Genomic DNA, 23266 nt, shown 5'->3' with positions numbered 1-23266 from the left:
GTTGTGGCTGGTGTGCCCCGAGAGGACCGCGTGTACACGTGTGCGCAAGCACTTGTGCGCACGCGTGTACACATACATGCACACATAATTAGGAGAAGGGGGATCTGGATTCCGTGGGGGGATGCTGGTGCAAGCAGACTGAAAAAAAAATCCAGGACTATTAGACACACCACACACCAATGGATGGAAAAAGAGAGAAAGAAAAGAAAGTTTGGATTTACCCTCTCCTCTAGCTCATTAAACTCTAACCTCAGTCTATCACGCTCCTCTTGAACATGGAGGGCCTTTAAAGCAAGGCACACAAGTGTTGAAATAGTCAGGAGGAAACTTGTTTAACACAAAGGGAGAGCAGGTAACCCTTTAAATACAGCTCCATTTTCTCCTGCTATAACTGTGTCATTAGCAGAAAATAAACATGAATGAATATGTGCATTATGATCAACTGCTATGAAGATAAAAGCTTATCACTGTTAAAGAAAAACAATCAACAGTATGACAAAGTAATAAGTAACTAATCAGTGATTTTGATGTCTTGTAATTATGCAAAAAAGGGAGCTGCTTTTAAAGTGTAACCACAAAATAGCTATAAAAATTTGAGTATGACACAATCAGATAGTGAAAGAGATACAAGTTATAGCAGGAAAAGTAAGAATAAAACTTAATTGGGCAGACGTGTTATACCATGTTATTCTTCTGTATAGTCTGAATATACTGAACCTAATTTACTAACGTTACTGCAAACTAGGGCTGCCCCCGGACTAAGAATTTTCCAAGTCGACCAATAGTCGTCATTCAGAGCAATTAGTCGACTAGTCGCCTGCATGTTTATGATATTAATGTAATTATTAAATGATATATTTGGGAGGAATAGTATCAGTAACATTGTTAACACTGTGCTACATTACAGAGAAATACAAAACCGTACTAATGAACCTTCATTAATATAGGCCTATATTTTATCTACAAGTGCACGTCACACACTGAGCGAGCCGCCTGTTAATGACGCTGTCGACAAAGCAGTAATGATTGTGCTAAATGGCTAATGGGCATGTAGCTACTTCCATGTTTCAGATGATGTGTCATGTTTGTAGTCGACCAATGAAGATGAGTTTACATATCACCTTGGGTTCGTCCTTCACCTTCTCAAAATGATCCCACACTTTGGATTTCCTGCCCAACATGTTATTAACTAGCCTGTGTAATAACTGCAGGTACCAGCCCTGGAAATTAGGGGCCGTACACATGACGCGTCTTTAACCACCTGGAAAACGCAAGGTTGTGCCTTTTTTGTGCCAGCTTTCAAGAGCATGACAGTATCGTATCGTACAGCCTATTTACCTGAAATCCTGAGTGCAGAGCTGACCTTCTTCCAGGCGCTGTTTATAAGTGTGTAGGCCGATTGTCCATGGAAAAGATGTAAAGTTCTGGGTAGCCCTGCACTAACATGATCAACTATTTATCAGACTGAATATTTACAGAAGAAGGGAAAGATATCTGTCTGCTGTGATTGGTTTGTAACGTGACTCCTGTCTGACTGCTGAGCGTGGCCTCTTCCTGTGTCTGTCCTTTCAAATTAAATTTCCACATGGTCCAGTCATATAGGTTTTGATTTATTTGAGACGCAGCTACGAGACGCAGCTACTAGTTTCATGCTTGTTTTTTATGTTTGTTTGTTTTTTCTGCGACTAAGCGACCAGTGAAATCTTGACGACTAATGACCTTTCAGGCCGAATAACGTTGGGGGGGGGGCAGCCCTACTGCAAACCATGCAAATGCTGTACATAAGGCACTCATTTATCTTTTCATTTTCAAACTGCGTTGTCACTATACAACTGTAATTGCTCAAGGCTAATGAGCTAAAACTCAACAGTTGAAATTATACATTTGGCCACAGCAACATTGTCCTAACAATACTGATAATTGATGAATATGTTTAAGACTTTGGAAACTCTATGATGGAAGTCCAACAATTAATTTCAGCTCCATTAATACACAGACCAAAGGGTCCGGTCATAAAAATTAGCCACAAATAGCATTATCCATTTATCAGTTATTCACAGACTCACTTTTTAGCAGCGTGCCACCATGATAACTAACCGACCTCAACATCCTTGCCAAGCCCACTGGGGGTGTAATGTCTTTCAAGTAAGGTCATTTAAACACGTGATAAGAGTCCCTGCACACTGTGCTATGATGTACAAAAGCAGTGGTCAAACATGGAGGATTAGAGCTGCATAAAACCAACCTGCATGTCAAGCTCACGACACCTTTGGGCGATCTCCTCCTTAGTAGCCAAAGCATCGTTCAGCTCCTCTACTGTCTTCTTCAGCTGGGAACAAAAAGAAAGAAGAAATAAAAACCCTGCAGATGGTGTACAGTAATGCATGAACAGCACCAAAGTGCGTCTGCTGAAGACAGCTTTTCCACAGATCCAGCTGTTTGACAGGTCTGTGGCCAAAAAATAGGAGGGTGAAATGGGTTAAGAGGGAAATCTGGGTCAAATTTTATAGAGAGTACATTTTGTGTGTTCGAGGTTTCAGTGAAAATTCAGAGAGGGTGTTTGTGAGTGATTTCAAAGAGTTTGGTGTGTCTGATGGCACTGCTAGAAAACGGAAATGCAGTAAAAGGTGCCACAGTGGGGTTCTACAAAGTCTACATACCTGTCTGTCTAGATCCACATATGAGTCGTTTCCTCCCGTCACTGGAGTCTCTTTACTCATCAGCTGCAGAAACACATAAAGAAAAGGTTTTAAGGTTGGAAGAAGTTAACTTGCACACTTGGTACACCTTGGTTCAGTGATAATGACGCCAGCGAGCGGGACTGTGGTGTCAATTCTACACCCGCAACCCTGCTTCTGTTAAAAGCCTGTCCTACTCTCATCATTTATTATTATGTATATTTGATAACAGGTCAAACAGCCTATTAGCTCACCTCTTGGATGGCTGTCATGACAACATGCTGCACTGACTCCTCCATCATCATGATGGTCTGGATGTACTCTAGAGGACACAGAGAAACAGACACAATGATGGGGCAAATTCAGGCCTCTGACTCAGCTGTTTATACAATGCGATATCACAGAACATTGTTTTCCAATATCAAATTCACACACACACACACACAGACAAGAACACACACTGTATGGGATATGTACCTTGTTTCTGTTCACAGTTGACAGCACAGCCCAGTATAAGTTGCAGCATCCTCCCAAGTTCTGCTGCATCAGAGTGTTCTCCGATAAGGTTAACATCTGGTAGTGTGAAGTCGTTAATGTGCTGGCCCAGGATCTAAAAGATATTTTAAATAATCACAAAATATCATTAAATGAAAACGGGATTATCATGGCCTGTGTTGTGCTGCAGGGATTAAGGGTAGTGTTGGGCAGCCACAACTCGTTCGTACTAGCGACACAACTGCTTATGTAATCTGGATGCTGGGTGCTGATCATCTTACCTCCTGGTTATAGTCTAGGATGCCTTTTAGAATTTTCTTTAGATTGCTGATCTGAAAGAACAGAGAAGTTATGCAGAGGTATCCCAAGAACATTATAAATACGAATATAGCTAACACAGGCTAGACTGAACCAGAGTTTAAAGTACTTCAGGCGACTCACAACAAGTTTGAAACACAGATAACTGATCTATGCTTATTAAAATGTGACAAAGTAGTAGAGGGATCACTTAAGTCATTAGGAACATACAAAGTTCCTAATGAAAAGTCTGCTCTGTCATGTCAGTGTCCTGTACGTTGAGTGCCCGCAGGTACCTACTGAGTAACCCGCAAAAAAGCTCTGCAGTGGGTAAAAAATATATTAATATAAATTCAAAGGTGTGGGGAAAAAATGTCCTAAATGCAAGCAGGCAGCAGGTAAGAACAAAATAATCAGGCGCCTGAGCTCCCTGTATGGATGCTCAGTAGCTTCTGCCTGATTGGACGACTGGATCACGCAGCAGACTGACAAAATGTGCAGAGGACGTTCGACAAAATATCATTGCGGAGCTGAGGATGCAGCTGACTGATCGCCACGGGGCAGTTACTTTGGATATGGGGACAGAGGATTACTGTAAAATTGGTCTTTGTGTCACTTAAGCCTAGTTCACATTACACAATTTTCACCCCGATTCTGTGTCGCGGAGACTATCATAATCTTTTGAGTGTTCATACCTGGCGACGTGCGTTTCTGTCAGCATGAGTCTCGCCAACTGCGTTACGACCTGTGTGTGTGCACAAGATTTCTCCACTGAGCCCTCTCCGACAGAGCCCCAGATAATGCGGCGACGTCACCAAACTTGGAGACGACACATCGTAAAGGCATGGATATTCTTTATCATCCTGGGTCCAAACACAACGTGCTCCCCATGATCCTGTGGACACCGCCATTGTTGTTGTTGCTTGCCAGCTTGTCAGTGTTGCCACATCTTGGGAGAGAAACAAGCAACCAGGGCTATGGAAACAAGCCCAAAAGAAGCGACTGCAGTCCGACATACTATCATGCGTTTAAATAACTTATTAGATGGGCATATATAGAGGAAGGTGACGTTTAGAGAGCAAGTCCAAATAAGCAACTCCACTTTAGAAACAAGCCCAAGCGGACCTGGCAAGTGGCAACCCTGCGGCTTGTCCTCCTCACATTTCTTCCATCCTCCAGCGTGCTGACGTGGGACGTATCCCGCCTCACATTGGCTGATGCTCTTTGTCAGTCGTGTCACACTTCTCCAGTTTTCTAGCATGCCAGATATCCAGTCCCAGTCGCAGAGGAGGGGGCGACTTGCTCGTCGGCTTGTTCACACATGAGGACTCGTCGACCCAAGGTGGCTCTCAAGATCGGCATTGCATCACCAACAGGTGGGAGCTGACTGAGCGGGTGCTTTGCACATCTGAACAGAGCAGTACATTATGCGGCGTAATGGCAAAACGATGTGTTTAATCATGGGTTGGGTTGCAAGACTTATATTAACAATTTGGAAGGGTCTGGATTTGACTTGAGATAACTACGAATGACAGGTCGGTTCCTGTACTCAGCTTTGCAGGTGTGCTTGGAAAACTGGATCTGTGCTAATGTAGAAACTGGCCTCACAAAATCCCAAACCATGTACACCTAGTAATTAAACAAAGAGTGTGTGACACTTACCTTTAACCTCCAGTTGTCCCCAACCTCTGGCTTGATTCTACTAATCCAAGCGTCATTAAAATACACTATGTCTCTAGAAAATCAAGACAGATTTGTGTCTATATTAGTGAACGTCATATTTACAGTACATTCTGGTATATTCAGTCTGCACAGGAATAGCAAAACATGCCATCAAAAATGCAAAGGATACAACAAATGAAGCATTTTTAATACCCCAAACTTAAGGATGACAACTTACATTTTCTGTAGAGCCTGGGCCATGGCTATACCACTCGTCAAATCTTCTACTGTCTTGCACGGAGCCTCCACCCCAAAGGTTTGGATCTAAAAATCAAACAGACACACACACATTGAGCTCTTGGTGCAGAATCAAACTGTGCAATAACTCTGAGTAAATATAATCTGTTTACAACATTCAACACAGTTTTCACATTTCACATGACAAGCTACAAAATTGGAACTTTGATGGTATCTTCCTCCAGCAGCTCCCTGAAGGCCAAAGTAAATACAGTCACAAGTATGCAGCTCCCACTTACTGCGCCTGTAAACTTCCTCTAAACTTTGCTTGTCATAACTGCTCAGTTTCTCTTACATCACCTCTATCACTTTGTTCAGATCTTTTTTTTCCTCACTTGTAGCCGTCTTCGTGACATGTCGTTGTTCACTTTCCATCCCTCATATCCTTCTCTACAGCTTTTCTCCAGGCTGAATGTCTGTTGCTCAGATAGAAGTGAATATCTTTCTACATGCCAGCATTCCATGTGCCAAAGGAGGGGAAATTGAGAGCAGGAATGGTGGAATTCTGACAGGAAGAAAATGACGAGGTTTAAATTCTGCCTGCGCGTCAATCCATTGGTCTCACTTTTCATTACGTGGCTCAACGTGCAGCTCCTAAGCCCTTATTCACAGATTTACCAAGAGCACACGAGATTCTGCAGATTGGCCAACTGGTATGAGAAGCCAATCATAAACCAGGAACACAGGTTATATACCGGATGAAGGGTTTATCCTGAATCTGCATGAAGAAACTGGGTTGAAATAGACCGAGCAGTGTTTTAAGTTAATATATGCACATATACACAGGAGCTCGTATCTTGAGCTTGTCATTGTTTCCATCCAACAAACAACTCAGTCAAAGTTCATATGACTGGAAGAAAATCGGGTGCAAGTGTTGGCTTGGCAATAATATGTCATTTGACTTGGTGCTGTCTTCACCGCCATAAAACTACTGGCTGTAGAACAAATCTTCTTAAAATAAACATGATGCAAGAACATCATCTCTGACTGCTGTGTCACCATGATATGAGTATTTGTTTTGAGCAGATTTAAAAAAAGAGGTGAAGAAGAGGACATTCGAGACTGTACACAGGACACACCATGACACTCAAAACAACAGCCACACTTCCATCGTCTTCATATAACCTTAATGTGCTTTTTAAATGTTTCTAAAATGTTTTAACTGCTGACATGAAGTGTACTACCTCTGCTTAAATGTGAACCTTTAAGTTGTTTGCCTTTTTACCTTTATGTCTTATGTAAAACTGATCCAACAAAAAAAGCAGTTAAAAATGCCCAAAGGTAGTTCAGATCCAGTTCTTACCCTAACAATGAACATCTGCTCAAAGTTTCCTACATTGTTGCTGAATGACTGTGTGTATGACGGCTTTCAAATGACTGCCTTGTCAACCAGATGACACCATCCTACATCTGATCTAAAAATATCTGTATCATTATTCCTATTCCTACTAACTAGCTATCAATTTGTTTAGGTAGTCATGCATCAATGAGATAGCTCCTGTGTTTAGTAGGCAGCCAGGAGCTCAAGCCAACCACTGGCCCAGAGCCAACACAAAACAATACCCCTGATTACGTAACACTACAGTGACAAGTGAGACACTGAGAAAATCTTACCTGCTCCAATTACCCTGCCAAATTTATACTACTGTCTAAAATGTATACTTAATACCACAATCAGGGGGTCAAATGACATCGGCCTAAGGACCAAGGGGGGCCTGTGCAAAGGTCTAAATGGGATCAAGTACGATAATTTACTTTACTTGTATCACTGATAGCACTGTACCCAACTCAGGATTATGCCAGACAAATCAGATTTGGGTGCTGAATACGAATATCACTTCAAGTTCAACGAGGTTCAGTGGGATGAATCTAACGATGCTAACGGCAGTCAGATATGTGCAACAGCAGTTCTGCAAACACTAGATATTAAACAAAAGCCAAACTGTATCGTATTAGGTTGCTGTGAGCTATAAATTCAACACTTCTATGCAGAAGTTGGAAAATAAAGTCATTTCAGAACCTTACACAGTAAATCCTCTCCTCCTTCATGCAGCTGCGCCTGTGTATGCAGCAGCCTGTATCAAAGAGCAGCGTGACAGTGAGAAGCGCTCACTCTGCAGCAAAACCAGGGGAGCGAAAAATCCCCGGGAGTGCACTGCACACTAACTGTAACTGGCAATGAAGAAAATAATAATAATCTGCTCGACTTAAAACTTGGGGCAGCCCTAATCACTGACATTACAAAGTTTATGTGTTTGCATGATTGTCATCATTAAAACACATCAAAAATCCAGGGCTAAAAACAAAGCCAGAGTACAGAGAGAACAAAAAGTGGCCAAATTTCTGACCCAAACAAATGTGAAGAAGCACCAGGTGTGACAGGTGAACCTGAATGTTGCAAAGGTGAGATGCTAGGCAGACTAGCAAATAAAACCTGCTGTAACAGGTTCTGTTTTTAAGTTAGAGTGAAAATACTAAATGACCTAAGACATATATTAGTGCCTACTATGTCATGCTATCTTGTTGGGAAGGTGCTAAATAAGGCTCCAAAATTAGGCTAAATTTGGGCAGGGTAAAAAGTGGCATCGCCATTTTTAAAATATTTTAACATCTAAAATTCTGCATACACGTACAAGGGTCCTTAAACAGTCTTAGAATTGCATATATCAGGTGTGACTGTAAAGCTGAGACTTTTCTCGATTCAGCCCAACTCCCATTCTTTGTTAGTTCTTATAGTAGCCATTTGTGTCCACTGTGCCCTCACTGTGTAAAATGACCTACTGTGACCTCCAGGATAAAAATGGCCTCAGGAAACTTTACGAACACAAACTAGAGACCTAAGAGGATGTATGGCTTCATATGTATGGGGTTATTTTTAATGGCTGGTCTGACCACAATGAAAAAACACGCTTTCCTGTGATGCCACATTATCTTATAGAGTGGGTTACTATGCTGACTTCCTGTGTTTACATACAAGAACACAATACTGGCAAGCAAAATGGCACTGTAACTTAATACATATTAGAGCGGATGGCGTGACAAAACTATAGGCACCAAATAATGTTGCATTAAATTGGCATTTCAGGTCAGAAAACACCATACAAACACATTATAAACATCTAAGGAACACAAAATTATACATTACACTAGCTGGGACACTGCAACAGGAGAAATGACTCCTTTTCTCCTGGAGTGCCACAGTGCTAAAATAAATCGAAATGAGCAACATGGTAAAAATGGTGATGGCTCTCCACCACAGCAACATTTGGTCTGCGTCATTTCCTTCTGCAGGAAGGAGGTGGCAGGAAAGAAAACAGAGCCCCACACAAACACACAGACGACCCACAAAGGCCTTGACAGACACAATTCTCCAAACATGACAGCATGACAACCAGTCTACAGCTCTCTACAGACTGTAATAAAGCCTGTCTGAGGAGGAAATGAATCAGTGGCCCTTGACTGGAGCTTAATATCAGGTTTGAACATCAACCAACACCTATGTTAGCTGGCGCTGATGAGTTCAGGTAATTGGGGTCCAACACGCCCAAAGCTGTCGCATTTCGTAGACTGACTGACCGACAGTATCGTGTCCACTTTTAGCAGGGCTCCGTGCCTTTTTTTACACCCTTTACAAGTATTGTCCGCAATAGGTTCTCAGGGCCACATAAGCTCCTCATGCTTGACTGCATGTTAGGTCAACAAACCTGTGGTACACATACCACTGGATTACAAAGCCTTCAAACAGAACATATGCCCATGTGACATCTCTTGAAAAGCCACAGTAGAGCAGTGCTGGTGAGTTGCTTTATGCCGTGTAGGACATTGTGCAGGCACCAGCTATCTGTGAAAGAAGCCCCCCTTTTGCCAGCTCTGTTTTAATTACTGCTGGATCATAAAATGCACTTTTAGGGGTTCGTTATTTGTGTCACACTCAATGCCTTAAATGCCAATCAGAAATCAGGTGCATTAAGACATGGCCATAACTGTCAATTGGCCTTTGATGATAGTTGATTGTCCTAGCGCCCAATGAGAGCTGGACCATTTTATTAAAATCAGTATGATTGTAAAAATAAAAACCTTTTTTTTCCCGAGACATTCATCTGAAGTGTACGAGAATCTATATTTAAGTTTCTAAATTCATGGATAATTAGTTTTGCTGGCTGAATCAAGCTGCCAATTAGGATAATTTGATAAATACAGTGTTGAAACTCAATGTCCTCTGGCAACGTTTATTCCTTGTGCTACACTTTTGAGCTGTTGTTCTGGGGCCAAAGGTCACTGGCCTGCAGCCCACAGTGTAAAGGGATTAATAGGAGATATTCACTTGTTGTTGATTTCAGCTATAACATCAGCAGTATTCGCAGACAGCTCTGGGCTAAGCCATGTCCTGCATGTCATCATGACCACCTCCAAATCAGTTTGTTATGATATATTAATCACCAAACCTTGAAGCACTGACTGCCGAGTAAAAGGAGGTCAACATCAACCACTTCTGAAACCACAAAATATTGGTTATGCAGCATATTCTTTATCACAGATTACAGAATGTCAACCGCAGAACATTTTATTCTATTTTATCTGCACAGTATCTTAGGTCCTGTAAGTGCCCAATCCAAGTCTGTAAACTGCAATGTGATGATTGAAAACCAATTAATCTGGAAACAAAGCATCATGTGATCTGAGGGATTTTGAAGTTCTAGTTCAGCAAGATTTGCTCATGTACCACGGTCTAACCAGATTACATACAGACTGCTTTGATCACGTCATCCATAGCAATCTGATAAAAGGGCAGATAAGAGAGCTCAATGGAGTTTAACTGAAAGACGTTCAAGAGACACTGCCTGGATTACAATGGGGATTGTCCTCTAAAACTAATACCTTCATTGAAAAATGACAATGTCTGACAGTGAATGAGGCCTAAACAGTTTGTACAATGGACAACAATTTCGTGGCAGCACACACAGGGCCACAGAATAGTAGGCTATATAAACACGAGAAATTCAGCGTCAACTAAATTTCTTATCTATTAGAAATTAGTCTGTGTTCATTTATGAAAAACCACAGACTTAAACTAGTGAAACAAAAACAATATCCATGAAAATACTGACACTATGGATATACACAAATCAGACAGGGCAGCCTGAAAAAGGAAACCCATACCTAAGAGTTTGTGGAAACAGTTCGGAAAGGATACTATCGAGCTGTGGAAAAAGTGTGTGTCACACAACTAGGACTGGTGATCATTGTGAAGTGGATACTTGTCCCTTTAAATTATGTCCACATTAGGGTTGCATCATGCAGTACATCAGTCAGCTCTTAGGTTTGATTATATGTGTTTCTCCTAAAGGAAGAACAGCATACCAATGCCATTCGTGCCAACTTTGAGAGGAACAGTGAATGTGCATGTGGTGCCCGTTGAAGTGGTTTCAGCTACAAAAATATGTACTACAAAAATAACCACGCCACAATGCAACCAATGCACCTAGTCGCTTTGGTGATGTGCAAGCAGCGCATCATTACAGTGTAAGGCATGAGTGAGCCATAAATGTCAGACATGATACTTTTTAAGCTGTCTTGTCTGTAGGAAATGCTTAATTACTTTAATTGAAGCACAATGTGTAATTACAAGACAGTTTATGCAGCTACAGCCATGTCAAGAGCTCTGCTTAATTGAAATCAATATTTTTCTTGGAAACCAAATATACTATTCTAGGCACAAAGATTTTGGTAAACAAGGAAAAATTGTATTTTCTGTCCAGTGACTGACTACAGTGTCATGAGATGTCAATGTATCACTTGCATCTCGTTATCTTATTAGACAAACGGGTTTACGTAACAGGCAAGAGCCACTGGATGAAAAAAATGTCTGACAGCAGATAAACTCTAAAGTCACATCAAAGACTAACTGGCACTTGGCTGACATCTGGATATACTTTCCACACTGGTACCATGAAATGAGTCGTGCCTACAGGTCAGGATGGGTTGATTTACAATTTTATCTTGGATGGCGATAAAAAACACTCACAACAAGTTAATTGAGGTGAATTTCCATTATCTGGATAATCAAGAATATTATGTCCTGCAGCACCCTGAAACTGCTGGGCAACCAATGATAAAGAGACTCTGCAAATAAAGGCTGCAAACACTATTTAAAATTGTTTTTCCCTAAAAAGGTTGTTCACTAAAAAAACAATGTGTGTCCTTATCTGTGATACAATAGAAATATGTTTCTTCACAAAATGTACCATTAAGTGATTTCCTGTATGTTTTAGTGCCACTTTAGGAGTTTTAAGCAAACATATGAAGATAATATCATGAATCGCAATTATTTTAGCCAGGAAAATTGTTACATGGAAGTTTCGTATCGTCCCTTGGTGTAGGTATGATACATTGATTGCAACCCCTAAAACGTCCTTTATACTTTTATGGTTGGATGATGAACAACCAGGAACACTAACGACTTGGTACTGAAAAGACGGAGAATTAAAAACTGATGTACCAAAAGGTTTGACTGTCTGATCATAATGGTATTCTTGGTTACTCCTCTAATCACACCCTGATATTAAATTGACATTTTTGGCAATTTCAGACTATTCATTTCTTGTGTGGCTGCTCGTGTTAAATCACATTTAAAAGAAAAGTTAAGCAAGATATGCTGAACTTATTTTGCCAGAAGACTTTTATTTGAACAGAATATTATTAAGGGGAGCATCACATTATGTATGTGGATGAGACAGCCATTCTGACCAAATACTACAATCATAAATACACTAACTTAGTACTGTGGCTTCTTATATTGCTGTAATTAATGTATTTATTATATGATATAACATAACGAATAAGCCACTACTTAGATGGAGCTTTGAGTTTTTCAGTATCCTTTCAATCAAAACAACTCGGACCTCTTATTGCACAAACGCAGACACAGTTGCCTCGTTATCTCCACTGCTGTTTCATAAGAGATGCAGTACAATCTCATGCGCTTTAGTTACAATCAGTCACACTCACTGCTGTGACTTCACAGAATACAGGTATGTGAGGAATGTCTGCCAGCCACATCAACTAGGAACATGAAGAAATGACATTCTGAGTTGCCATACATGAGCCAAGCTGTGACAATAAGAGGAGGGGGCGACAGTGATGCATGTAAATGTCACTGTTAGCACACCTACTCTGAGAGACCTACTCCTCAGTTTCAATCTATTACAATTTCAAGCATGATTAGGGTATGTTACGTGTAAAGAAGCACATGACTATGCACTATGGACATTTAATGTATGCCATTGGTGTATAGTGAAAACCTCTGCACAGTACCTCTGCACAGTTTCCATCACATGCCATGTCAGCAAATCCATTCACAGTTCTGACATCTGAGTAAAGCATCACAAATACACTTTTCCTTATCAATAAGATTCTGGACTTTTCTGGATTCATGTCACTCTTCAGATGTGTGGCATGACCAGTGGATATCATATTCACATCAGCATTTTCTTCACAGACTTGAACCACGTCTGCTCTATGTTTATCAAAGCATTAAACAATGTAAACATGCACCAATCGGTAGCATGTGATCCTGCAACCTAGTGCCTTTTCCCACTTGATATCTGTTTGCAAGCTTTGACTAGAAACATCCAGGGTAACGTCGACGATATGTATCCAAGCCAAGGAGGCTACTCTGTATTTTACGTGTCTGATCGAGAGGAATGGGGAAGGGAAAGCGGACATGCTGATATATTGGTCAACAATGACAGGAATTCAGACTCAAAGCAGACACCAGGCTGTAGCGTTTTCGGCTCAATCCAGAGGAAAAAAGCCTTCGCTAAAGAAGCGGTGAACCATAACAAGGCCAACGTCTCTGCCGTCTGATCCCCTTCGTTACACGATACAAAAGAGCACTGGGAAAGTTGAGCTAGCTAAATAAATACCCTATTGTACAGGGCTGGCGCTGTAAATTGCAATCTTGACTGTGTAGGTGTTTTTCTGGCGACACATCAGCAGCTAAAGCAGCAAACAGCTGGCCTGCATACGTAACCAACGTGAGCCCGTGTCATTTTCCTCTAGCATGCTAATGCTCGCCCGCTAGCTAACCGAGCTAGCATTAGCTTTGTATGCTAGCTAGCGTCGCCGGCGCCGGAGAACTGTCTGTCAGTGGAAAGAACCACCCAAAACTTCATATTTTATCACCTACCCATGTCAGGAGGCTTTCACACAACTCCATTCGATCCAAGGACCCCGTTGTAGTCATCGTTACCTAATGTAAACCGACTTTGTGTGGTGAACAGAGCCTGAAGTTAACAGTCGGCTTCATGTACTCCCGAGATCTCTGGGTGTCTCGCAATCCGTCGGCCAATAGTCGGGTTCGCTGCTTCGCTTGTCCGGCGTCTGCCAGAGGAGGGCTGTGTGGGCGGAGTCTGCTACGCATAAAGGAAAACTCCCACTATTAAAGGAAAAAAACTCAAAGAAATTTTGCTGATGGCCTTGAATGACACATAAAAGGTGTTGACTGTGCAGTGTATTTTCTTATAGCTCCTCCAGAAGCAAAAAAAAGGCACTTGCTTACAGGGCTGAATTCACCTGGAGCAAAAACCAGCCTCCACAAAACAGAGCCTCATGTTTAGGGAAAAATGCTGAGGAAACCTTTGGCCAATATAAACAAAAAATCATCAAATAACCACAAAGTAGTCTAACTGCCACAAAGACAATTTGGGCCCCTGTTGCCTCTTTGTGCTCTAATTAGGGCTGGGTATCTATACCCAGTGGTACAGTGGTAGGTGATGACATGGGTGTCCATCTTGGAAGATGGGTGGGTTACAGAGGAGGAAGTGGGTATACACTAGTTTATATTGCAATGGCTTTTTGGCTGATAGGTAGGTATCCTGTAAATAGCCATAAAAAGTCGGGGTATACCCCATGTGCCTGCATAAATCCTCAACTACACTGCTGTTGATACCTATAAGGTATCGACCACAACAACCCAACACTAAAACTTCTAAAGTCAAACGATACCTGTATCTGACACCTTTTGAATCCATTCATTTATTGTCCATAACTGCTTATCCAGTTCAGGGTTGTGGGTGTGCTAGGGCCTATCCCAGCTGATACTGGGCAAGAGGCAGGGTACATCCTGGACAGGTTGCGAGACTATCACTGGGCTGACCCATAGGGACTAATAGAGACTAACCTGTACGTCTTTGGACTGGGAGGCAGTGAAAGAACTCTGGGAACACGCAAACTCCTCACAGAAGGAGCTCCCAGAGCCCTCTTGCTGTGAGGCGGCAACACCATGCCTCCCCTTTCTGAATCCAGATCTAGAAAAAATAAGCTTTTGGTAGGGTTTTGCTCACAGCCAATCACCGCAAGCATGCTTTGATTTAATGCAACATGTGGTTGGCCCACTACTGCAGCAGCTACAACACATATTCAGTCAAGCATGCCTAGATGCCACCAAAACTATAAAGTATGGCTATACTACGCACCTGTGATGTGCTCCATTGGTAACAGTATCACTTCAGGGGTATTGGTATCTTAATCTCCTAAACAGTACTCAGCCCTACCTGTAATCTAGGCTTGCTCTCTTGTGGCAGGAGCAGAGAAAGAAAATACATTAATGGTCTTTGTAAGCACAAATAACATTTAAATGTTAGGAGTCACCCAAAATAGTTAATAAGGGCAGTCGTTCCCAACCTGGGTAGCAAGGTAAATTTGAGGGGTCATGAGATAATTACTAGCACAGGAAAGCAGAAAACATAATTATGCTACACAAAATTAAATTCCTCAAATCTGTGCGTCTTCTTGTTAATTACTGGATGTTACATCTTCAGCTCTCTAAAATAATATTCCGTTAATACCAGGAAAAAATGAAGCCATGGATTTACAGCCAAAATGGAGGTGGTCTACAGTATGAATAACAGTCTCATCTACTCCCTTTTATTGAAGCGTCAGAGCCAAGTTTTGGGAAAGTGCACAGCTGACTCACTTCTGTGGAAAGATGGAAGGTTGTGCTCAGAGACTGTAGAGTCTGTATGATGCTTGGACAGATTTTTCTGGAGCATCACATGACCATCAAACTCAATTAATAGTGATGCTGAGTATCTAGACTGACACTGGAGCTGTGTTTTCAAAATTGTTTTTAGGGGGAATCCCTATGCAGATCACACCAATGCACTGACTCTTAAAGCCTTCACAGTATTTTCCCATCAGGACAAGACTCTCACCTAACCAGTTCTCAGCTGGAGAGCACCAGATGCATTCACAACACGTTGCTGTCACTAGCTTCAGATTGGCTATCAAAAACAAAAGGGTGGCGGTTGCTCAAACGCCCCAGAGACAAACTACAGGAGACACTAATCCGTAACGACAGGGAAAAGGCATGACACAGCCCGGTATGTGCCGCAGCTTGAAATAGGACATTCCAACAGAAGACTGAAGGTCCTGTTTTAGGTGATCTGAGGCTGTCAGACAAACTGAATGAATTTTACAGTTGACTGTTGATCTGCAACACGAGCCTCAGCCTCCATCTTCTTCTACTATTCATAAACATGAAGGCCAGTCCATGCTCAGCAAATAGAGCCCCAAGAAAGCAAATGGTTTGGATACAGTTTCAGATACCACTCTGAAGCAGTCATTTTCAGACTCAGGGGTCAGGACCCCACATGGACTGGCAGTAATGTTGGGGGGCAGGAACAGGAAAAATATAAATCTACAAATAGAAGACTCTTGATTGTCTCTACTTTGCTTCCTCCACACAAAATACATAATCATTTTTGGCCTCTCTTGTGATAAACTAATAATGTAATAAAAATCTAAAGGGGTCACCAGTTGAAACGGTTGAAAATAAAAACTGCATTTTTACTTTGTGGACCAAGTCCTTAACAGAGCTCTCCAATCGATCGCCTTCAACAGTCCAAGATCCCCTTCGTTCATTTTACACCCACCTAGTCCGAGAAAACGTTGGTTTCAAAATCAGTATATCCTTTACAAAATATTTACCAAATAAAATGAACTGGGTCATAGACTGTACAAGATTTTAAAGGGAAAGTTCAAATCTTTTGAAGCAGGGTTGAATGAGGTGCTTATCCATAGTCAGTGTATTACATACAGTAGATGGCAATCAGCATGCCACCAATTTGGAGAAGCAGACAGGAGTACTGGCACAGAAGCTAAGCAATGTACTGCTGTGTAGGATTGAGCAATAAAATTATTTTACCCACCTAAAAAAGTCTCAAGTGTACACTACATTTGGAATATTTTGACCACTTTACCTTGGTGCCAGACAGCGATTCAGATGGGGAACTGAAACTGTTATGTTGCTCTCTTAAAAGCCAGCACAGCTGAGAAAAAAGTAATTTAACATTGCTGAATTCAGGAGCTGCTGGTCTACTGTTGCCTTGGTTGTTATTATTAAGTGACTTACTATAATTACTGTTTTTCTCAATGGAGTCTGGTGGCTTTGATGAGAGCACAGAAATAGACTTAGCTTTCGTGAGGGTACTCCTGTCTGCTTCTCCAAACTAGGGATGTGCCGACTGTCATCCACTGTAGGTAATACACCTACTACAGATAAGTACCTCATACATGCCCACTTCAAAAGATCCGAACTACTCCTTCACATTTCATTTTTAAATGTTAACTTTTTACTAACAGGTTAAGTAGGACATTAATGTTCCAAAAATTTATTGGAGAATCTAAAAAGTCTTGTGACTGAGCCTGATTAAGACTGTAAGATATGTACAGAAGACAAACATCCAAACTCACCATTATCTTTAAGTGGCAAGGTAAGTGAACATTCACAAGTTGAGCAAGTTTACATTCAACATGACCTTTAAGTGCTCTTTGACACCTTTGGGTTGCCTCCTTTTTAGGATCAATTACCTGCCAACTGAGGAGTTATCATGCAACAGTCAGGTTGTCCTGTGCGTCGTCAGTTCACATGGACACATGCAGAAAGGTTGAGATTTCAGCAACTGATCAATAAATGTAAACAGCTGGGAGTAAAATGATTCAGTGAGTTCCACAGAAGCATGAAAAGTGCCTTTCAAGTCATTATGAATACGCATAGGTTACTGAAATAAGTGCATCATCAGTTTAATTGGCCAAACAGGCTGTAGTAGTCGCAGTAAGGTGGTTCCAGTAAAACAAATATGTCAGTGAACAATCAGGATCTTTAAATGCACATAATCAAGACACTGCCATTAATACAGTACATTCAAGATCACATTATGTTACACAATTGTCTCCATTATGATGATACGCACATTGACCAAATACCTGCTTTTGGCAATGCTGTCATAGAATTGGCTGGCAGTAATTCTGGTCGTTCAAGTGAATGGACCAAAACAATTTCCCAGGCCTACTGCAGAGTCTGATAGAGCCAGACGCAGCCATCCTTATGCCGTATTGTTGTTCGCCTCTATGTCATTCAATCTATGAACCTTTATGATTTCTATACACAGAGTCAACATTCAGAGTTCACCCCTCTCCGATGATTAAGTCACATCTCAGGATTCAAAGTAAACATCTCTGAGAGAACCGGCATTATTGATCAACTGTCAATGTCCACCTCAGATGCTGCGTTCACTCTTTCCGATTCTGGTATGAGCAAGCGAAGGCGACTTTTATGAGTCAACACCTAGCCATTCAGTCTTTGTGTAACCACCTCTCTGTACATGATAGAGATGTAAACAAAGAGAAGCAGGATCACAAAGAAATCGTCCATGAATCCCAGGAGGCCGAAAAGTGCCTCAGGGAGGATGTCGAGCGGCGAGGCCAGGTAGGTGAGTGCTCCCACTAGGCAGAGAAGAATTCGAATCCTGAACATCCAGAAGAGGCCACCCACAGAGAACATCTCCCTGAAGGCATGACGAAGCAGGGTGGGCACATCTCGCAGCCTGTCCATATACTGAGAAGACAGAGGAGAGAAAATATTATGAGAAGTTCTATTTACACTCCCCTGATTATAATGCACAGCACAAGTCAATATCTCATTTGCATGCTTGTATCTTTTACCAGCAGAGCCACAGATTACAGAGTGTGGAGAAAAATTAATAAGAAAATTGTGTTTAAGTTTTAATACTGAAGCATAGTTTTGATACTGCTATTAGCATATTTGAATAACTGTTGTAACAGGACAACAAAACTGTTTCTAGCAGTAATATGTATCTGTTTGCAGTGTACCCACAGATCTTGGCTGGCCTGAGAACCTGCGGTTGTAATCGTTAATGTCTGATAATATCAGCTGGGGTTCTGCCTCGCCATCTTGGACCCTCTGAGGACTGGCGTGCTCATGAAATAGTGGGAAGAGCAACGTTACCTGGGCAGGGGTGAGAAAAAACAACTTGACATTAGACATGACAAAAAGGAATTCTGTGGCATACACTTACATGAACAGTGACAGAAAACAAAATTAAAGGTATTTTAGAAGTAGAGACAAACATGACAACAAGTCCTAACAGATGAACAATCTGGAAGCAAGCAGCACTCAAAGCTACATGTAAACCTGGTATCTCACATAACATAAAAGCTCAGGTTAACGACTCTACATCCAACATCAGTCTCACCATTTGTCTGCAGATGGGGCAGTTAATAGCACCCAGCCATGTGCCATACCTCCAGTAGGCTATAATGCAGGAGCCTATGCAGGAAGAAGACAGCACTTTACAACATGAACCCAGCATTAGCACAAATAAAAGAATTTTTAAGTATTTTAGACATGTTCTCCTGAGACCCTAACTTTTGTTTGGTGTGCATTTTTAATTCCTCCTAGCTATTTGGGATCAGTAGGACCCGATAAGTATTAAAAACTAAACATTGTCAACGATAATTAAGTCCCAATGCCCTCAAATGAGTACTTCCTCATTAACAGTGTCTAAACTTGTTACTGTTGCTAAATATGGACAAATGTGTTGCCATATCAAACTACAAACATTATTCATTACAAATAACCAAGTTTTAACCGCACAATGTGATCAGGTTTTGGACCCAATTTTGTGTCAGGATCGGCTGCAGACTGACTTGGCAGAGATGGCTGCCATCTTGTTTGTAGATGGATTAGTGTATTGTGCTCTTACTACCACTAGATGGCAAAAAAAGGGTCCATGAATGAGGACAACAGGCTTGAGATAAGTAGAAAAAAGTATAAGGTCAAGTAAACCCAAAATGTGAAGTCCACAGTCTCAGGAGGATATACTCCTCTGTTATCTTTGATTAATTTTAATTTTTGCAAGTGAATTCTACATTTATTCTGACTTGTAAGTATCTATAGCTAAGCCATGTCAGCTTATGCTAACAGAATACAGCTAAGAAAACATACCCAGAAGTGACAATAACCGATTTGCTTCAAAATTTCTCTCCGTTTTAAAATGTATAAGTTCAGTTTTGCTGCATGACCGGAATCTGCACAACAGTCTTACCACAGAAAAGATGTCCACAATTGGTTTCCACAGGCAGAACAGCCTGCTGTAAACACACAGGACAAGACATGTCTGTGTAATACTGCTGCCTGGCCTCCGCCTGAGGATTTTCATCCTGACAGAATGAAATCAAAAACATAAAAATCAAAAAGAAAAAGCCAGTCATCAATCCTGCAAAACTAGACCTTGCTGCAAAATATATTCAGAGAAGGTAAAGTTTTTCCTTTAAACATGTAGAATTTGTTCATGGTAAATTAAAAAAAAAAAGCCCATTTGCAACTTCCTGTACACTTTTCAATTTACATCCCTGGCTTTCTACTACTTTGTAGCCTAAATAATTAAACAGCGATCTAACACTATACAACTAACACTAAACGCGTTTTTATACAATAACAGAGTGTATTATTCTAAGGCTTGCTTCCTTGTTGTTGATACAGATAAGATACTAGCATAATATTACTTTTGGTTCAGCTAAAAAATGTGAAAGGAGGGCTGGCCTCCAGGTCACAATATGATTTACAAACTGGTCCCTTGCACTGAATTGTGAAATGATACTTTTGCAGGTATTTGAAAACAATTGGGTTCTATTGTTTGACATGACACATAATGTCCAAGGTCTATGTTGATGTCTGATACAAAGTACAGTTGCCCAAAACAGAAAGGTAGTGAAGTTGCAAGGCTTACTATGATCGAATAGTGAATTCATTAAAAAAGATATAATAATTTCAACAGATTTGTTGATTGCATGCCATCTTTGTCAACCATATTTAGGTGGAAGGGCTTGACTTGTGTTTGCCTGCGTACCTGTTCTGTTTGGAGTTGTTGCCGGACGGCTCGAACATGCTCCTGATTCTCTGGATGGATGTTCTGCTCTTCTTGTCTGCAAAAAACCCAAAACCTAGTATTCCAAAACTGAAACTTATGAGTGTAACAACAGCACATAAAGCTAAGCAAACTGTCAAGACGATTTTTATTTTAATTTAACTAGAAAGCTAATAGAAGACACCAAGCAAAGTTTTGTTAACAGTATTATTTTGTCAGCTACAAGCTACGTTACAAAACAGAATTCTGTTTCACTGTACAACTATATGGGAAAAACCATTTCTATCACACAGTTAAAGATAGCCACTAACAGAAGGAATGGCAACGCACAGAAGAGATGTAAAACAAAGCTTGCAGTGCTGGCTGCCTAAATTTGAATCATGGAAGATTTATAATACAGTACAGCAGTTAAATTAATGTTAATGCCGAGCTGTGCTATCGGGCAAACTAACTGTAAAGACACGTTCTCCTATGTGAAAGCTAGCAGGGAAGCTGTGAAACTTATTTATTGGGCAAGCTGTACATGATTAGGTAAAAAGACATGTATTAATCGCTGTTTTCTGTCAACATTTGTGACATTACGTTATATAAATATCATCCTAGGTTTGAATTTACCTGAAGAGCAGAGTGAGGAGGCCTGCGAGGAAGGTGACACTTAGCACCACAACAAATAAGACTTGGTTGCTGACACCTTCAATGAGGGTGTCCTCATCTTGGATCAGGTAGTCCAGATCCCCACATTGACTGTCCTCCATCACCCACACTCATAGTCTACAACACTGCAAAACAAAGAGGGGGGAGAAAGGTTAGCATTTCACTGGACCGCATTCTGCTTTTGATCCCTATCTAATGTAAAATAGTAAAAGAAAAGAACTCTCCTCAAGCCTGAAATGTTATTTAGTATGCATTTAAATTGCTCCTAGCTATTTGGGATCAGCAGGACCCGATAAGTATGAAAAACTTAACACTGTCAACACTAATTAGGCCCTAATGTCCTCAAACGAGACAACAGTAAAGTCCTAGCGTCCTCAAACAAAACGATGATGAAGTCCCAATGTCTTCAGAGGAGTACTTCCTAATTAACAGCGTCTTATCTTGTTACTGTTGCTAAAATTAATCAAATTTGTCACCATACCAAACTACAGACATAAACATGTTTCAACCATAAAATGTGATCAGGTTTGGACGAGGACAACAGGTTTTAGTTAAGCAGAATGAAGTATAAGGTCAAGTAAACCCAAAATGTGATGTCCTCACGAGGACACAGGGTCTAAGGAGGATAAACTGAATTATTACTATGTCCAATATTGATATTATTTGTGGTAGTGTTTCAGTGAGTGTCAACTGCTCTACATAATCTGTAAGTTCTCTAAATACTAGTACACAGCCAACTGCTAATGCTGTTCATTCCTAGTGTTCACAATTTGGGCTCACTATATAGTCAGCAGTGCTACCAGTTTTCCAAATTACTACGCAATGAAGGAATTTTAAGTGGACAAATTGAAAATATAATGGACTTTTAGCAAGAGCTGCACAGAGGAACAAAACTAGTCTGACTTAAGTTATACGCTGTCAATGTCCTCAGTGACAGCCAAGTATAAGAAGTCCTGTCATTTCTAACTTATCAAACTGCTTCAACAAATTAAGGGTATGAAACCAAGTGTCATTTTCAGTATTAAGTACAAACCTAGAGTCATTACAGCCTTTTTTCCTTCTACATTAGTTTACCAACCTTAGCTACACCATTACTGTGTCTTGAAGCCTTCTTATCGTTAGCATATCTAACACAACTAGTTAGCATTGCTGGACTTATATGGCATTTACAATTATTATCAAACCTGACAACGTTACTAGAACCACAACATATCTAGGAGGCTGTTGTTGTCTACTTTCCTGTCACTCTCAACCGGCACTGTCTGTCACAAGCGTACAGTTAAGTTACAGTAACGCACTGCTAGCTAAGTTTAGCGTTAGCATGGAGTAGTTAGCTTTAACTCGCTAATGATGCGTTGTAATTCATCTATGAAAACTGCTGACGTTGCTAGCCAACATTGTGTCTTTTCATGAAGCACAGCAGTCGCTGGACAGTAGCTAGAGATATTACACACCGATAAAAGACAAATAACTGGTCCTGTAAACGCGGGCTCAGCCTGGCCATTATGGCTCGGCTCGCAGCTCAATCATAAACATAGCTACCGTTTTGCCTGGTTATCCAACAACGTCTTGGGTCTGACCACTGCGCTTCTGCCAGGAAGCCCTTTCTGTCAGAAATCTATTCATCGTGAAGCGAAACTTAATCATGAAATCCCTCTCCAACAGGAAGTGATGAAGGCACACTTCTCCCAAAAGCCGACAGAAAAGCGGACACTTGGGAAAAGATGGTCATATAAGCCATAGCTATACTAGGTATTACGGTAAGAGCGCGAGTTGAAAAGAAAAGCGGTTCAAGCATAATAGAAGCGCAACGGGCAATTTTACACTCTAACAGGTCAATCAGAAATAATGAAAAATATGAATAACTACAGAACCAACCAACCAACCAACTAAATAAATACATGAGTGAATAAATAAGTAAATTAAAACAAAATGAATAAACATAAATAAGAA

The 23266-nt window shown here is 40.9% G+C and overlaps 2 protein-coding genes across 10 annotated transcripts in view; both read right to left on the bottom strand.

Annotated features, from left to right (window-relative positions):
* Positions 1–13781, bottom strand: part of hook3 (hook microtubule-tethering protein 3) — a 30907-nt gene extending 17126 nt beyond the window's left edge. For 2 of the 6 annotated variants that reach the window (XM_050052880.1, XM_050052879.1), the window contains exons 1-8: positions 13618–13781; positions 5371–5456; positions 5133–5205; positions 3455–3505; positions 3156–3288; positions 2933–3000; positions 2661–2723; positions 2246–2329 (exon numbers count right to left, since the gene is read on the bottom strand). In XM_050052880.1, coding sequence (XP_049908837.1) covers positions 2246–2329; positions 2661–2723; positions 2933–3000; positions 3156–3288; positions 3455–3505; positions 5133–5205; positions 5371–5456; positions 13618–13674 — 615 coding nt within the window. In that variant the 5' untranslated portion in view covers positions 13675–13781. Of the gene's footprint in view, positions 1–221; positions 285–2245; positions 2330–2660; positions 2724–2932; positions 3001–3155; positions 3289–3454; positions 3506–4165; positions 4879–5132; positions 5206–5370; positions 5457–13617 lie in introns of those variants that run through there. The other 4 variants (XM_050052878.1, XM_050052875.1, XM_050052874.1 and 1 more) reach the window with 4 other exon arrangements.
* Positions 13782–17497: 3716 nt separating this feature from the next.
* On the bottom strand, positions 17498–23063 carry rnf170 (ring finger protein 170). Of its 4 annotated transcripts, none has more exons than XM_050053667.1 (7): positions 22768–23063; positions 21275–21438; positions 20642–20717; positions 19838–19952; positions 18986–19059; positions 18607–18738; positions 17498–18327 (listed from the first exon to the last, which is right to left on the bottom strand). In XM_050053667.1, exons 2-7 carry the CDS (start codon positions 21412–21414, stop codon positions 18058–18060), a joined length of 807 nt encoding a protein of 268 aa, XP_049909624.1. In that variant the 5' UTR covers positions 21415–21438; positions 22768–23063; the 3' UTR covers positions 17498–18057. The 4 variants fall into 4 exon arrangements, with proteins under 4 accessions (XP_049909624.1, XP_049909626.1, XP_049909623.1 ...); XM_050053669.1 differs by having other exon boundaries at positions 18603–18738; positions 22856–23063; XM_050053666.1 differs by having other exon boundaries at positions 22856–23063.
* Positions 23064–23266: the final 203 nt, after the last annotated feature.

The sequence above is a fragment of the Epinephelus moara genome, chromosome 9 (genome assembly GCF_006386435.1).
Source record: "Epinephelus moara isolate mb chromosome 9, YSFRI_EMoa_1.0, whole genome shotgun sequence".
In the NCBI taxonomy this organism is placed as follows: Eukaryota; Metazoa; Chordata; class Actinopteri; order Perciformes; family Serranidae; genus Epinephelus; species Epinephelus moara.
This window is presented reverse-complemented; position numbering and strand designations above follow the sequence as displayed.

Excerpts from the sequence above, each read along its gene's own strand:
- rnf170 (XM_050053667.1), bottom strand. The coding sequence starts at position 21,414 with ATGGAGGACAGTCAATGTGGGGATCTGGACTACCTGATCCAAGATGAG. Across the intron at positions 19,953-20,641 it reads AACAACTCCAAACAGAACAG|GATGAAAATCCTCAGGCGGA; the intron begins GTACGCAGGCAA and ends TCATTCTGTCAG. Across the intron at positions 18,739-18,985 it reads GCCCCATCTGCAGACAAATG|GTAACGTTGCTCTTCCCACT; the intron begins GTGAGACTGATG and ends ACCCCTGCCCAG.